This window comes from Rosa rugosa, chromosome 7, assembly GCF_958449725.1.
Source record: "Rosa rugosa chromosome 7, drRosRugo1.1, whole genome shotgun sequence".
NCBI classification, from domain to species: domain Eukaryota; kingdom Viridiplantae; phylum Streptophyta; class Magnoliopsida; order Rosales; family Rosaceae; genus Rosa; species Rosa rugosa.
In genome coordinates this window covers 13,835,731-13,851,015 of record NC_084826.1, presented here as the reverse complement: position 1 = coordinate 13,851,015, position 15,285 = coordinate 13,835,731, and the positions used below count along the sequence as shown (strand labels likewise).

At 38.4% G+C, this 15,285-nt stretch overlaps 2 protein-coding genes across 4 annotated transcripts; both read right to left on the bottom strand.

Annotated features, from left to right (window-relative positions):
* Nucleotides 1-7,030: 7,030 nt before the first annotated feature.
* Nucleotides 7,031-9,309, bottom strand: LOC133721898 (uncharacterized). Its single transcript, XM_062148667.1, has 6 exons — nucleotides 8,807-9,309; nucleotides 8,034-8,131; nucleotides 7,877-7,948; nucleotides 7,671-7,795; nucleotides 7,492-7,564; nucleotides 7,031-7,394 (listed from the first exon to the last, which is right to left on the bottom strand). Exons 1-6 carry the CDS (start codon nucleotides 9,111-9,113, stop codon nucleotides 7,290-7,292), a joined length of 780 nt encoding a protein of 259 aa, XP_062004651.1. The 5' UTR covers nucleotides 9,114-9,309; the 3' UTR covers nucleotides 7,031-7,289.
* Nucleotides 9,310-9,579: 270 nt separating this feature from the next.
* Nucleotides 9,580-15,049, bottom strand: LOC133722347 (protein PTST homolog 3, chloroplastic). 3 transcript variants are annotated; one of them, XR_009852634.1, is made up of 13 exons: nucleotides 14,789-15,049; nucleotides 14,584-14,700; nucleotides 14,191-14,342; nucleotides 13,388-14,098; nucleotides 12,851-13,034; nucleotides 12,261-12,321; nucleotides 12,115-12,165; nucleotides 11,950-12,003; nucleotides 11,439-11,558; nucleotides 10,970-11,094; nucleotides 10,507-10,558; nucleotides 10,174-10,399; nucleotides 9,580-10,053 (listed from the first exon to the last, which is right to left on the bottom strand). XR_009852634.1 is itself a non-coding variant. In XM_062149236.1 (13 exons), exons 1-12 carry the CDS (start codon nucleotides 14,962-14,964, stop codon nucleotides 10,301-10,303), a joined length of 1,902 nt encoding a protein of 633 aa, XP_062005220.1. In that variant the 5' UTR covers nucleotides 14,965-15,049; the 3' UTR covers nucleotides 9,580-10,053; nucleotides 10,256-10,300. The 3 variants fall into 3 exon arrangements, 2 of the variants coding, with proteins under 2 accessions (XP_062005220.1, XP_062005219.1); XM_062149236.1 differs by having other exon boundaries at nucleotides 10,256-10,399; XM_062149235.1 differs by having other exon boundaries at nucleotides 10,261-10,399; nucleotides 14,789-15,048.
* Between the last annotated feature and the right edge of the window lie 236 nt (nucleotides 15,050-15,285).

Below are 15,285 nucleotides of genomic sequence, written 5' to 3'. Positions count from 1 at the left end.
GCAAGTCAATTGTTTTGTGAAACAATGGATTCTTTGATTGAGAAGATTAGGCCACTACTTGCCAATAATAGCAGTGAAGGTTTGGAGCCTTGTGCAAAAACAAGTTCAACTCATCAGTTTGATTTTCGAGAACCAGATGAAGTTAAGACAAAAGGAAGGGCTAAAAGAATTAAGAGAGGAAAAGAGAAGGAAAATGGAAAACGCAACAGTTCCGGTAGACATTGTCATGGATGTGGCAGAGATGGGCAGACCCATGACAAACGCAATTGTCCACTGCTCAATCAGTAAGAATACATATTTTACATATTTCATGTTTTGTTGTTAATGTTTGGTGACTGTTGTCACTAAATATATACCTTCGTTTGCCCTTTTAGATCTGCTGATGTTGATACAAATGAAAATTTTAGTGAAGATGACATTGATACTGATAGTTATTCATCACAGGTAATATTAATACCTCTCTATACAATCTGAAATTTTTTTCTGAAAGAATTAATACCTTCCTTTTTCCCACGTACATGGTGTGGTCAGGATGATTAGCTGTTGCTGTGCTTGATGAAGAAGTGTTTTATTTTCAGTAGTAATTTTGGAGAGACAGAGGAGACATGCTGTGCTTGCTTAGCTGCTGCTAACGTTTGCTTTTTGGTTCTTGATACGCCCAAAATAGGCGCGCAATTTAACCCTGCAAGATGTAGTCGTTAGCAATATAGAGTAAGCAGGGATCGTTCAAGCCAGGGATTGAGGGTAACTTTATAATTCACACAAAAGAAAACTAAACTAAACTAAACTAACACATAAAAAAAAGAATAACAAAAATCTGAACTAAACTAAAGAAAACGTCAAACACTAGAAAAGAAGAAAAAAAGATGGAGGGTCAGAAGGGGATAGAAAGGGGCTCTGCAATCCTAAGCAAGAACAATATTTTGGGGTTTTTGGTTTTTAACGAAAATAAAAGAGAAAACAAAAGGAAAACGAATTTGATTTTTGATTTTGAGAAAATAAGATGGAGAACATGTTAGAGACTTGGAAATCCACCACCAATTACTTTCGAACAATGTTAAGTTAACCTAGTTTCAATTACTAAGGTGTGAAACAGAAACCAACCAAGAAACAAGTCGGAGCAGATCATGTCCCTTATTAATGTTTCCCTAATTACTTAGTCTACGTGAACGCACAATAGCTAAGCCTATCAAACATGCAATCAAGGTATAGAACGCTATCCTATCAACAACACATATAGTGTCAACACATTTGAAGCATTAAGATCTCATGGAAACGATTGATTATAGAGTTGCAGTCTAGTGTGGAACGCCTACCTAGCATGCTCTTCTAGTTGTTTAAAACATCAGCTTTTGTTCAAAGCCTTGCATACTTGTGGATTAGAAAACAAGACGATTAGGTGAATTATTTTCTAAACCTAGCTCCAATTACATGCATAAATCCTATGTTGGCCACCATAAAACAAACACATGCAAAAGTCTTCAATCAATCAGAGATAAACAACAAGACCACACCAAAGATCATGAAACTAAATTTAAACAAACATATGTTCTACATAATTGGGGCTTCAAACCTCGCCCCTAACAAAAAGTAACTAGCCACACATCGTCTTAAATTCAACAAATAAAATCATGAGTATTAGATTACAAGATGATAAAAAACGTAAAAGGGAGAGTATGAGAGCCACGAATTCACTTTTAGGCAGCCTTGGACGCAGGCACTTCTTCAAGATAGGTCACGGCAGAAGCTTGATGGAAGGTGGAAGATGGATTGCACGGTTTTTCTTCTTGAAGACTTGGGAATTTTAGACTTTGTGTGCTAGGGTTTGGGAGCAGAAGATGGTGCTGTAGGGTGGTGCTTTTCAACGTGTTAAGAGCCTCTATATATGTGGAATACACAGCCCAAGTTTCCTTTTCCAATTCTGCTTTGAAAGTCTCCCCTAGTTGCTTGAGGATTACTCTGATTGGTGCACAATTAAATAATTTTCAAGGCTTAATAATCTTCCCAAATTCTTGATGAATCATTCTAGGACTCTCCTTGTAATTTTCAGCATCAATAAACTTCCAAAAATGCACCCAAAATTCGTCCATAGAAGATTTCTGCCAAACAGTCCTGTTTTGACTAGGATTCGATTTCTGACTTTGAAGCTTCCTTCTTGGACAAGAAACGACTTAGTCTTGACAGGTTTCTGGATGGTTCTTGACTCCCACGTGTTCTATGACATCATATATTCTATATTGATCAACAACCTTCTGGAAAAACTCTATGTAAATCGCCGGAAAAGATCTCCCAAAAAGCTTCTTGAAAAGCTGACAGTTTCTGCCTTATCGGGAAGCCTACTTTGCATTTGATTTTCTGCTGCCTCGTTGATGCTTCTGACCAGTTCTTTGGCTCTTATTGAATTATAACATCATGGCTTCAAGGTTCGTTGGCCCTTTCTGCAAAGGTGCATCTGGAAGAATGCAATAATTACTCCTCAAAACCGTTCCCAGAAAGCTGATTCTGAAACTGCAGTTTTCTGCTTTGCAGCAACTGTTTTGCACAACGATTTCTGTGGACTTCCCTTGTAATTTATAGCCAAATGGTTGATCAAACTTAGTCCTCTGTATCAGTACTTCATGTTCCATGGCTTCGTTGCTCCCTTTAAGTTCTTATTTCTCTTGAATCACTCCACGAACTACCTAAAAAGAAAACAAAGTTAAAACTGACTTTTTAAAGGAAATAGCTAAGAAAAGTGTAAAGGATCACACATTATATTTGTCGCATTCATGCTCCTATCAGTTCTCAGCATCAATGTTGAAGCTAGGTCTGGAATAGTAGAATAACACCTGTTTTTGGTTCTATCATGTTTGTCTATTGTGTAATTGCATTTCTCACTGATGCAAGGTCACAAGTCTAGCATTGATGATGAGTTTTGTATAGATAAGCTAGTAGATGTTTGTTGACTAGTTGTACATTACAGTATGTTGTAGTCAGTACTATTACTTTTGATGCATTTTTTTTCCAATGCCAAAATGAGACAATTGTAACACCTGTTATATATCCCTTCATATGCTATATATGCTTGCCTGCTTGCAAATGTTTGTAAATACATTCTCATAAGTTTCAGAAATGCAATACAATTGACAGATAGAAACAATCACATATACATTTCTCATAAGTTTTTAAAAATACATACACTAGTTCAGAACATTACAGAGTATCATTTGATAATCAGCATTAATAGCCATCTTGAGAGCAACAAGAGACTAGAATTGCATAATAAAGAAACATGAATTGTATTGATACAACAAATAGGAAAACTGCTAGTGACAGCATCAATGGTAAGGGGTGTTTGGCTGGCTTCTTCATCCTCTTCAGCACACATCCAACATGGCTTCTTCATCCTCAAGAGCTATAGCTAGGCTGCAATTTGCAATAGCATCAGTAATCTGACCCAGCACTTTGTATGCAGCAGCACGATTGCAAAAAAAAAAAACAGCTGTGAAAGGACGAGATTCTGCATTACATGACACAGCAGTAGTATAATGTTCAACAGCTTCAGTATGCCTCCCGGCCTGAAATGCTTCGTTCCCTGCAACCTGTAATGCAAAATTTATTATGGACTATTTCGGTTCTGGACTCCAAAACATGAAGATGACATTGCTAGATCACAGTTCAAGAAGATGCAGAAGTTCATTAACGATTATGTGCAATCTTCTTCAACCTAGAATTTTGTTTACAAAATAACCCAATGTAACATTCATTTAGATAGGAGCAATTTATAGATAGATTACATCTTATACCACCCAAAAAATGGACGTCTGCCTTTTATTTCTTAGTTACTGCCAAAATGAAGTAAAGGGATATCCATTGAAATATGTTTCAATTCAAGAACTAGAAGCCATACCTTATCTCTATTTCAATTCATATAATTCTTTCACATGAGCACTTCATTCTTCAATCTAATAGAACCCCTAAACTAACCAATTCTGAATGTACATGAGCACATAACAAACGAATAGAAATGCCAAAAACGTGAATCACCTTGGTTCTAGCTAGGCAATGTTGTCAACCTGTGTTTGGCTGTATTGCACAAGCTCCGAAAACAAGAACGCAAATGCACTCAAACTGACCTGAAACAACCATCAATCACCCAAAAATTCAATAAAAGCAAAAAAACCCAGGTCCTCATCACTCAAATTAAGGTTAATTGAGTACAAAGTTTCGATCTTTCCCCTTAAATCGAGTACCCAACACACAGAGATCCATCAAAATCACACCCATTAAGTTCAGGGATTAGTAATTTGATGCATAACGAAACAAAAGTGAATGAGCTAGAGAGAGAGAGAGAGAGAGAAGACCTCTTGTTTTCCTTTGCTGAGAGGCCTGTCGAGGACGTTAGGCAGTAGCTTCATCTAACCGTCTTCTTCTTTAAAACAAATTATAGTGAGGTAAACTAACCGTCTTTTTCGAGATCGCTACCGTCGTTGTTGGGGTCGAGCTCGGCGGCCTCAGCCTGATCGGGAGGGGCCTGGAGAGAGTCGCTTTCGACGATGTGAGAGCGGACGTTGAGCACGTTAGGGTTGGAGAGGACGCTGAACGACTTGTAGTTTTGGATGACGCTGCCCGACAACATCTCTTCCAATCAATGGCGGTGGGATTGCTCTGGATTAATGGACTATTTCCTTGTAAATTTCTGCAATTGAATTGAAATCTAAGGCAAGAGTGGACTATTTCCCTCAACAAATCAAATATTCACTACAAATACAAAACCCACCTGATTTCTAGAGAAGTTCATGCTCGATTTACAAATTCTCTGAGCGAGAGAGAGAGAGAGACGAAGAGAAGAAATTGGGAGGCTTGAGAACGGACCCGAGTTCAAGAATTGGGTTAGATAAGGGTTAAATCACTGTTTTCGATCTCAGCCGTCCAAGCTCATTAAACCTCATCCAAGGGCTGGTAGCCTATCCCTCAAGTTGGCCAAAAATAGGTATCCCTCATTGGAAGGGGGCTATATATATATATATATATATATATATATATATATATATGGCCTTTCTAGTGAGGGATCCCTTTTTTTTGGTCTTTTCTAGGGATAGGGCATTAGACCAACTTTTCGATCACATTTTGACATCTCAACCGTTCAGTTTTTAGATCCTAATGTGTATATCATTTCTGCAAATTTTCAGCCAAATCAGTGATCGTTAAGGCATTCAAAACGGTGATTTAAAATTATAAATTTGAACGGTTCAAGTTTGATATATTTAGTTTGTCCAACAATCTTCTCTAAGCAACTAAAGAAGCAATTTCAAAATGCAGAAAAATTTAGGGCCCTTAAAAAGTCTCCCGGGTCCCAGATACGAACCCTAACAATAACGGGCTCATACACCATTTGCAACACCTCAAGTAGGTAGGCCCAACCGCAAACCCTACCTGAGCAATCCAAAAGAGCAGAGGCCCAGTCCCAACTTTGGGCACCCAAAACCTCTCTTGGCATCCAAACCATCACCGACCTCATGCTTGGCAGCTGCTCCACTGCCCCTCGTCGGAGAAGGATCATCTTTGTTCCATCGTCTCGCCAGCAGAGATCCAGCCCAACCCCATCAGCTTAACGCCAAGAGCCATCACCTACACCGACCTGACATCTCACGGTCCCAAGCCAGAGACTATCACAGACCTCGCCATCACTTGTTGGGAAAGTTCCTCCAACACAAAGCTAGACTGATCGACCCCCTCTTTGAGCCACGCCAGCCGTGGCCGCTCTGATCAGCCATTGCTCTCCGCCTTAAAGTCGAACTGTCAGCCCACACATTGTCCAATTTGTCGCAGCAAGCTGCACACAGTCGGACGCTGTACCCTTCAAATTGAGCCTTAGGCGTTCAGCCAAGGTTCTGATATGACCGATCTCAGACTGCTCCTTCAATCCTTGGCCAAAACTCGATTGCAATCCACAGATCCCGATCTCTTGATTACCTAACAGCCCCTGTTGCGTGGCACCTCTAGACAACGAGGACAATTCATCCGATCCCAGTGATGGTATTGAAAACGAGTTCCATCGAGGATGGGGGACAATTCTTGAGAAGCCAGACCAAAGGCGGCAAACTCCTAACCCTAGCAGAGCGGCTCTACTAGGTTTTCCCATTTAACTTTCTTATTCCTATTGGCTCCATTGTCGCAACTTACAACGATTTTGTGTTGGAATCTAATATGACTTGGTTATTGAGTTAACCTAATAAGATATGCAATTACAATAGGAATTTAGACTTAATTTTTTTCCTATATGGGAGGTTACAGAATATCCAATTTTTGTGTAAAGCTTAAGGTCCCTTCACTCTCTCATACTCTCTCGATAATACAGATTCTTGCCCCATACAAAGAATACCAAAATGAGATGCAATGCGCACAGAAGACCTAAACTTGGATTGAGTGGTCATTCAGTTTAAAGGTTCATGATCCATTCTTAAATTTATTTCTTGTTCTTAATCTTGTACAATTGTGTCTATATTATTTGTGAAGTGATCCAATGGCTTCTCAGTTTACGATTACACACTAACACACACTTTGTCTTCCACTCGGAGCCAGTGTCTTCCACTCAGAGCCGGTTACAAATAATTGTGTTGTTAGAGCAAGTTCACCCGTTGGGTCACCGGGTCACCTACTATTCACTACTTTTTAGTGTATATTTTCATTCTCTGGGTCATGAAATACACTGTGCCCGTGACCCAGGGCACGAAATACACTATGCAGGTCACCATGGTGACTCAGAAAGTGATCCAGGGTGACCCAGGGCACGAAATACACTGTACTCGTGACCCAGAGGATGAAAATAACACTAAAAAGCAGTGAATAATGGGTGACCCAACGGGTGAACTTGCTCTTACCCGGTTACCAAGTACGAGTGACGAAGAGATATATACACACACATTGCATTTATATATTCTGTATTCCACTATATACGGAGTTGATGAATCCACGACCTATCCAGTTCAGAGAATTCTTTTATTGTTCAAATTCCATATGGATATGATATTCGATGTTCTCCACAAAAGAGTCTTAAATTCACATGAGATGTTGCATCTTTAGATTAAAGTATTAAACTATATAAAACATTCACATGTTGGGGCATAACATCATATCTACTTTATTTGGGGAACAATTTCATGATCATCGATTGTTCTGTATGTTTCTCTGCCGAATTACAAATCCCACTTGTTTTGCTGCTTTTTACTTGATTGGTGTCCAAATATGAAGGCTAATCAGCTAAAAGAATGGAAGAATGTCCAAGAAATCTAGGCATGGAGAGGATATTAGAAGCTTAGACCAAGTTGAAGTCCAAGAGCAGCATGGACAACAAACAATGTCATTATCCCAGTACCCAAGACCCCATGAACACTTCTTAAGTTTGGATTACCCTGTAAAGAAAAAGAGAAAGGAATTAACATAAAAAGGTAAGGTACATCTCAAAGAGGAAATAGGGGGAAAGACAAAGTTTTTGAGAATGAATATTACCTCAAACAAAGAAGGTAAAATTGTCTGAATGGTCAAGAGACCAAGGCCAATAAATCCAGTGACAGCATGAGAGCTGCAAGAATAGATGCTTAGTAACAAAATTGACTGAGGAGAACCCGAAGAAAATAAAACTATATATAAAGGGAAATCGAATAAAGAAGCATGATTTCTGAAAGTACCTCTCAAAAATGGGTTTGTCAGAAGTGAGAAGAGCTGTTACTCCACCAGTAGCTCCAGCAGCAAAGAAGAAAAACATCCCAGCTAGAAGCTTGGGGTGCAAGTCTTTGGCTTTGGCCTTCTCCTCCTGAAATGAATGCAACATGTCACGAACACAACATACATTTCAGTTACAACATAAATGCTGCAGTCGGTGTTATTTTCATACCATATCATCAGAATACCGTATCCGGTATCCAAGATAAGATCCATAGCCACCCATTGCAAAAAGCACAACAGCCTACAAAGAAAATTCCATAAAAAATTATGTCAAGCAATTCTAGATAATATTCATATGGAAGGCATAACATGTATGAGAGGTATACCATGTTGCCTGGATGACCCCAATGCACTAGCCATCCAGGAAGATTGAATGATTTGACAAGCTCAACGAAAGGCTCAAATAGAGATGTCACAGCACCAGCTGAAAGGACTCGTATGAGTATTAAAATCAGTAATATGACCCAGTTTGTTATACATTTCGATGTGATAAAAGGCCAGCTATATATAATTTAGAAACAGAGAACAGATGCAGTAAATCAGAAATACCAATTTCAAAGGTAGAAAACTTCTGTTGAGACTCAAGCAACTAGGAAAAATAAAGGAAAATTGGAAGAATCCCCAAATTATGAAACTAAGCTACAATGTGCTATTCAGAGTATTCCCAAGAAGTTTGATAGGCACAGCCTAATTGTCAGAAGGAGCAGAATGAGAGAAACACATTGAGCCAAACTAAGCTATCCCTATCCTTTCCTTCATTATTGTGTTAATCTCTTAACCCCCATTAACAAGTGAGAGAAACACAATCCTTTCAAAGGTGGATGAAGTGGAACTCTCACTTTCTAAGGACTAACGAACCCACAAAGATTCACATACTACACACCTTCCTTATAAAGTGTATGTCCATTTATCCTAGTTTTATAATTTCCCCCAAGGCTGTGCCAAATATAAGTAGACCAAAAAATAATTATCTTAATAAGAAACTGAGACTTTGATGTGGCAAAGATAGCACCATTTAGCCATGAATCATGAATGGCAGGAGTACTAAAGTTACTAACCCATCAACAATGGAAAAGAGTAGAGAGCGAAATAATGGTACCTCCAGGGAGAGCAGCCAAAAACAGCAGAGGCAGAAGATTGGAGTACAAGAAAGTCTCACTGGGCTTCCCCACTTGTATTTGTAGCCGCTCAGCCTCCTCAACACAATCAACATCTTGGCTAATTTTGCTTTTTATAACTGAAGGAGAGAAGAGAGCTCTTCTTCTAGTGGCAGATAAATCAGGCGTCAACGACGAAGGGAAGAAGCATTTGGAGGAAGCTGTTGGGATAGTGGGAAACGCAGAGGTGCGTAGCAAAGGAGAGGAAAGCTTGAGAGAACAATGAGCAGAGGCAGTGACCATGGCCATCTAAGAAGAGCGTGGTTCTGTGAAGTGGAGTAGACAGTGCTTGATAGAGTGAGAGATAGCAAGAGAACAGACTAAAGGAATTAAGGAGAGTAATGGGAAAGGCGAGGAAGGAGACACGCCTGTGAGTTATCAGTCCTATGTAAGGACTAAGAGGACGAAGGTTATGGACAGTAACTGGTAACGACCTTTCCACGTGGTTTCAACACGCACCAATCTCTTTCCGGTGATCAAGTGGGACAGGTGGTAAGCTGCAACGGGTCTCCAACAGTCTCCCACCCCAAAAGAAAAAGGACAAAAAAAAAAAACAAAAAAAAAAAACTTAAACTCAGGCCATCTTGGATGATCTAAATCGACAGTCGAGTAATATAACAATACCGAGTACTCACGGACCTAAACAGTGAATCCTAGAACCATTCTGAAAATACGTGACACCAAATAATACTAGGATCTAAATACAGTCGAGTAATGCATGAATCATAGGTTTCGATTTCAAATACTGACATTCAATATTTGATAGCATGTGCATAACTGCATCTGGATCTGTTACGAGGATGTTCAAGTTATGCTAATACTCGACAATTTAATTCTTTTTGTATTCAGCAGAATTCCACCAGAACAAGATTACTGCAACCATGTATGCGGACCTCAAGCAACTAAAATTAATAGGAAAATGAAGCTCTGGTGACTGGCAGATATATACATTTGCACAAAACAGATTTCATAGCCTCCTACTTTGTACAGTGAACATGGCGATGGTATGAAGTATGATCATGATTCTGGGTGCCTCCTCTCCTCTCCTCTCCTCTCCGTCTGTGTGTGGTCTTCCACTTGATTTATCGTTCTGATGGCATAGGCTAAAGACTGCTTCAACTTCAATTTTGCTTCTGCCCTCAACGATAGGCCAAACATCTAGCAAGTGATAATTTAGCTGCTTCCTTGTCTGCAACACATTAGACATGAAGAACTCAATAAGGAGGCACCAGGAAGATCGAAAAACACATCTTAGGTTTCTGCTTTCATTTGATAGGTCTGACTTTCAAGTGTTAGGTTGTTTTATCACCTTCATATGAGTGATAAGCCCGCTATGCCTGATACAGTATTTGAACCAAACATATAGAACTAATGAGATGCATGTAACTAACTTTACCACTGTGGTAGATAGATAAATGCCCTTCCTGCCAAGCCATTTAACCGTCAACTCTGAGAATGTTATTACATATTGTACCCCTAGTAACTGTTTCTCTTTGAGGATCAATACTCCAATGGCCGTCAACGAGGAATTTTATCTGCAGTTAACAAAAAGGCACATTTAGACAATTATTCAAAGTTTGTATTCTTTCTTCTATCCATAGAATAATAAGGTTCATATTCTTAAGCTGCTAAGTGTGCATACCTCATATACTCCTGGGTAAAGCCATAGCATCGTTGACCACAGCCTGGATTTCCTGGATGAACATGTACACATAGCAATTAGTAACTATTCCACCATTAAATGTGAGCATCAAGTACATAAAATTACTTTTTTACAAAACAAATGTCAGCATCAAGACCATCAAAATGCTAACGTTCTACGAGAACAAAATGAAATAGGCCCAAGGGAAGCGGAACCTTGAGACCATAGGATCTATGTGGGATCCGCAAAAAGGTAAAACTCACAAATTTTTAAATGAAAGAATAGCGGGGAAAAAAGAAGGAAAAGACAATAATAACCTACAATATAACAATAATATGCCAAATTCGCTATGATAATTCTTCAGGAAGTATAGGTGTTCAGCAACAGCAAAAAGTAAATAAATCAAATAAAAGTGTGATGCCAAACTATACAGACAATTTTGGAAACAAAGAGAATGTAAGACCTTGATCCAGCATGGTCTATGATACTGGATGGTGGCTGTGGATCCAATTTAATCTGATGATGCCAACCATTGAAGCTACCGGTCACCTCCACAATTTCACCATCACCATGATACTGGATCTCAACCTGACAAAATTAGGAAACCTAATCTCATCAGCATGTCATTAATTTCAACCAGTCATTACATGAAATCATTTAAAGAGAATACAAACAATGAAGAGAGACAACAGCAGTGATAAAACTCGGAGAGGAACTGTGATCTTATCTTTTTCACAGACAATAATAGTAAGCTCAAAGTCCTAATTACTTTATCATGCAGAACTTGGGACTTATGTATGTAAATATGTTGATGTATGAAATATTAGAGAAGATTCCTAGGCCTTTGATTTCAAAGAGAACATCCTACTACACTTCAAGCTCTAAGAGAACAATAATAGGAAAGATATCCCGCAAAATAGCAGATGCAATACCTCCACTAGTCCTGAAAGGTTTTCTTCAGCAGCAAGCAACTCTGCATCTTTTTCGCAGATAAGCTTTTGTGCTTCGCTGATTGCTGTTTCTGCGTTTGCTTGCAAGACCGACAAGGCATGCTAAAGGAAGAAGTAAAATCCATAATAATAAGATTCAGTTTCTGTATTTCCCATAGAAGTATGATTCTTAAGAAAAATTTATATGCAAAAATAATAAATTAAAATAATAATAATAATAATAATAATAATAATAATAATAATAATAATAATAATAATAATAATAATAATAATAATAATAATAATAATAAAAACATGCATATTTCATATTTCCTAAATGAAACTCTGTTAACTAGCTAGCTCTTGCAATGCCCTATTGCCTTAAGATTTGTGTTAAGTGCAATGCATAATCTGAAGATCTGCTAATGTATGTCATATTTGATCAAGTATAATCCAATTTTGCTTTTTCTAATATACTGCAAGCAACATACTGTGACTAAAGTAACTAATGTACCTGTTCCTTCTCAATCTGTTCTTTCAACCGAGACAATTCTAACTCCTTCTGATGCTGAGTACGTAACAGAATACAATCAGAATCATGAACAATAGTTCGCATTTAAAGCTCCAAATACAAGCAGAACATCAAGAAAATAGGGACACAGAAGGATAAATATAGTACCAGAATGGACTTGAGACGACTAATATCATGTTGATCCTCCCTTTCACTTGTCTGTAAACAGAATCACAATAATCAATGTATACTGTCATCAAAACAAACCACTTAATCAAAATTGATATTTTGAGTAATACAGTATAAGTAATGACCTTAACATCCAAATTCTTGTCAGATAGAGAACTCCGCGAATCAGCTAATGAAGTAGCATCACTAAGTGTATGAACAAGAACGAAGTTAATGTAAGAATACATTAAACACTGAGGTGCCAAGAAAAGCATTGCAGCGAATTATCTATAGAGGTTGAAAACTATGCAGAAGATAACTAAATGGTTCCAGTTTTGTAAGATCATATCAACATATTGCGATTGTAACCGTTTTGATACTACAGATCACAGCTTGACTATCCTCTCTTGTCTAACTTCTCACTAATTAAATTTAATATAAAATACAAATAAAATGGTATTAGAATGCAGCTCTGTGTTCCCTCCCTCCCTAAAAAAAAAAAAAATAGAAAGAGGGAGCATGCTCAGAATGTTGATGTTCCCTGGTAGCATAGGGTACAACTAGGGTCATGGTTCTATCATGAAATTGATTATTAGAAATTAAAAAGTGTAAGAACTTACTGCTATGAAAGAGATTCTACCATGTTGAATTGAATTAAATAGTAACAACATACAGCAATGGAAGATTAAGAAAAGTTGAGAAATATGGCACTTTGAACAGATGTTAAAATTACTACCCAAGAGGGGGGTCAACTGCTGTTGAAGACAAAATTTGCTCAGATGTTGCGTCACTTCCATCAAACATATGTTTTGAGTACTCTGAAGTAGGAGTTCTTAGTTGAACTTCTTCAGCATTCCCGAACTTATTGCTACTCTTGATTTCTTCAGCATCACTCTCAATTGATACACCATAGATGTTATCTGAGCATCAAGCAACTCAAAGTACTTTATTAAATCTCAAAGAAGCAATTAAACAAAGTCCAAAAAAGCATGAAAGGTGAGCATGCTTGAGTGTATTAGTAACAGATAGTATGAAAGGTATGCATATTGGTATAGTAACAAATACTATGAAAAGTAAGCATATTTGAACGTTAACACACAATATGAAAGGAAAGCATAGCATAAATGTTAATGCTAAAGAGCACTTCTTGCAATAGTAACCAAAAAACGAAGCATCAATGACAGTTCACCAGAGCTAATACGAAATGACATATATCACTGAACAACATAAAAAATTGTCAACTTCAAAAATAAGATACCTTAATGAAACTTACCTTCAAGTGCATCCAGGTCTCCATTCTGCATAAATTTTGTCACCTTTTCCTCCAAGGGCAAATTCACTGGATATTTTACTGGTGCATCGCTATCGTCATCAGAATTCTGATTTAGTTCAAGATCTGAACTAGAGTGATGATCTTCCTCTTCCATAACTGAAGCTTTGGTTGACAATGCAACTTCATCAGCCATATTGTCAACCTTCCCATCCCGGTCCCTATGTAAGGCTTTTTTATCTGAGGACCAATGGGTCCCAGATTCTATAGGCACACTAGGTTGTCCATCAGAGTTCAGATCCCAACCAATATTTGGACTATCAGAATCATTTTGTTTGATGGGAATGGTGGTCGGTAAGGATAAATCTTCTAGTACATCCAATGATGAATTGGTGCAAATTTCTACTGGTGTATGGTGGTCGGAGTTGAAGGCTGTACCAATCTTAGAACTATTGACATGACTCTCAATAATAGGAACATTTGACACACGACCATTGCCTTCCATACCATCCACCCGTTCACCATGACCTTCTAAATTACCTGAGGATGTGTCCTGCAAAAGTGAATCCGTCAAAGATTCCACAGGTACATCAACACCATCATCGTGTTTCAGAACTGGATCAGTAACCAAAGCTTCAGAACTACTTTCCAAGATTGAAACTTCACTCAAGGATGAGAATTCCTCAACCACATCATTCACCTCTTGATACTGACCTTTTGAATTATTGAGAGGCTATCAGTAACAGTTGCATACACTGTAAAATAAGGTTTCACACTTAAACTAGAAGAAAGAACCATATATTGACCTGTCACTATATCTTTCTGACCATCATCATTTTCAGCTATAAAGTTATCCGCATTACCATCCACATCCGTCGATTCTGATTCTTTGGAGTCCGCAAGAAGCTCTCTTATAAGTTTATATCCCCTCCGTCTCACAATGTATGCAAGGTCATTCCTATGATTCCATTTAAACAATACAAAACAAGTGAAGTCTTCATTTTTAACACTATTATTAATATACACTACCTCATATTGCAAATGTAAGTAGAACTAATGAAATTATCTCTAAACTAATTCCATAGATAAACCCTAACTATGCAAATACACAAAATTCAGGCCGAAAAAAAAAATGAAATTTCCGACGCCATGATGAACAATAAAAACAAAAAATCGATCAAGAAAAGAAATTGAAGAACCTTCCGTTCTGCGAGAGCTCTTTCATGGAGGGAACATGACCTTGTGGAAGTCCAACCGCAGCGATAAACTCCATGAGTTCATTGCAAAGCTCCTCATTGCTCTTCACCTTCCTCCGCCTTCAATTTTCCAACCACAACAGAAATGTCAGAGCGGAAAAGAAACCAGAAACAGAAACTGGTAACGGAAGCGAGCGAAACAGTGAACCTGGATTTCTTGACGGACGAAGAAGCGCGAACCGAGAAGTGTACCGGAGACGGTGGATGTTGAGCGGTGCATCGCCGGAGTTTGAGCTGGTGTTGTTTCGGGTCGAAGAAGACGAGTTTGGGAGAGAGGAGGGAAGGGAAGCCCGGAAACTGAGAGAGAGTGGCCATCACTCTCATCGGTGAAGTTGCAGCACCGTTGGTTAAGATTTTTTTGTTGGTTGTGATTTTCAGAAGTGGGTGAGTGGTGAATAGTAAATGGCAAATGGTAAATGATAACGAAAATGGCGGTTAGCTAGGAAAAGATTGGACTAGTAAACAAATGGTTTGCTTCTCTTAAATCGGGCTTTGATGTAATTGGCCCAATAAGGGTGATCTCATGCTTAATTTCAGTCTGCAGCCCAATTTTCGTTTTGCTCTTTTCTTTTTTGAGAATACTCAATATATTTTTGGTGAACAAAATAGTAGCCGAGTGAGCTATCACTCCGGGGACGAGAGCAA

Excerpts from the sequence above, each read along its gene's own strand:
- LOC133721898 (XM_062148667.1), bottom strand. The coding sequence starts at position 9,113 with ATGGCCATGGTCACTGCCTCTGCTCATTGTTCTCTCAAGCTTTCCTCT. Across the intron at positions 7,949-8,033 it reads GGGGTCATCCAGGCAACATG|GCTGTTGTGCTTTTTGCAAT; the intron begins GTATACCTCTCA and ends TTTTCTTTGTAG. Across the intron at positions 7,565-7,670 it reads GACAAACCCATTTTTGAGAG|CTCTCATGCTGTCACTGGAT; the intron begins GTACTTTCAGAA and ends CTATTCTTGCAG.
- LOC133722347 (XM_062149236.1), bottom strand. The coding sequence starts at position 14,964 with ATGAGAGTGATGGCCACTCTCTCTCAGTTTCCGGGCTTCCCTTCCCTC. Across the intron at positions 12,166-12,260 it reads ACAAGAATTTGGATGTTAAG|ACAAGTGAAAGGGAGGATCA; the intron begins GTCATTACTTAT and ends TTCTGTTTACAG. Across the intron at positions 10,559-10,969 it reads ATAGACCATGCTGGATCAAG|GAAATCCAGGCTGTGGTCAA; the intron begins GTCTTACATTCT and ends ATGTTCATCCAG.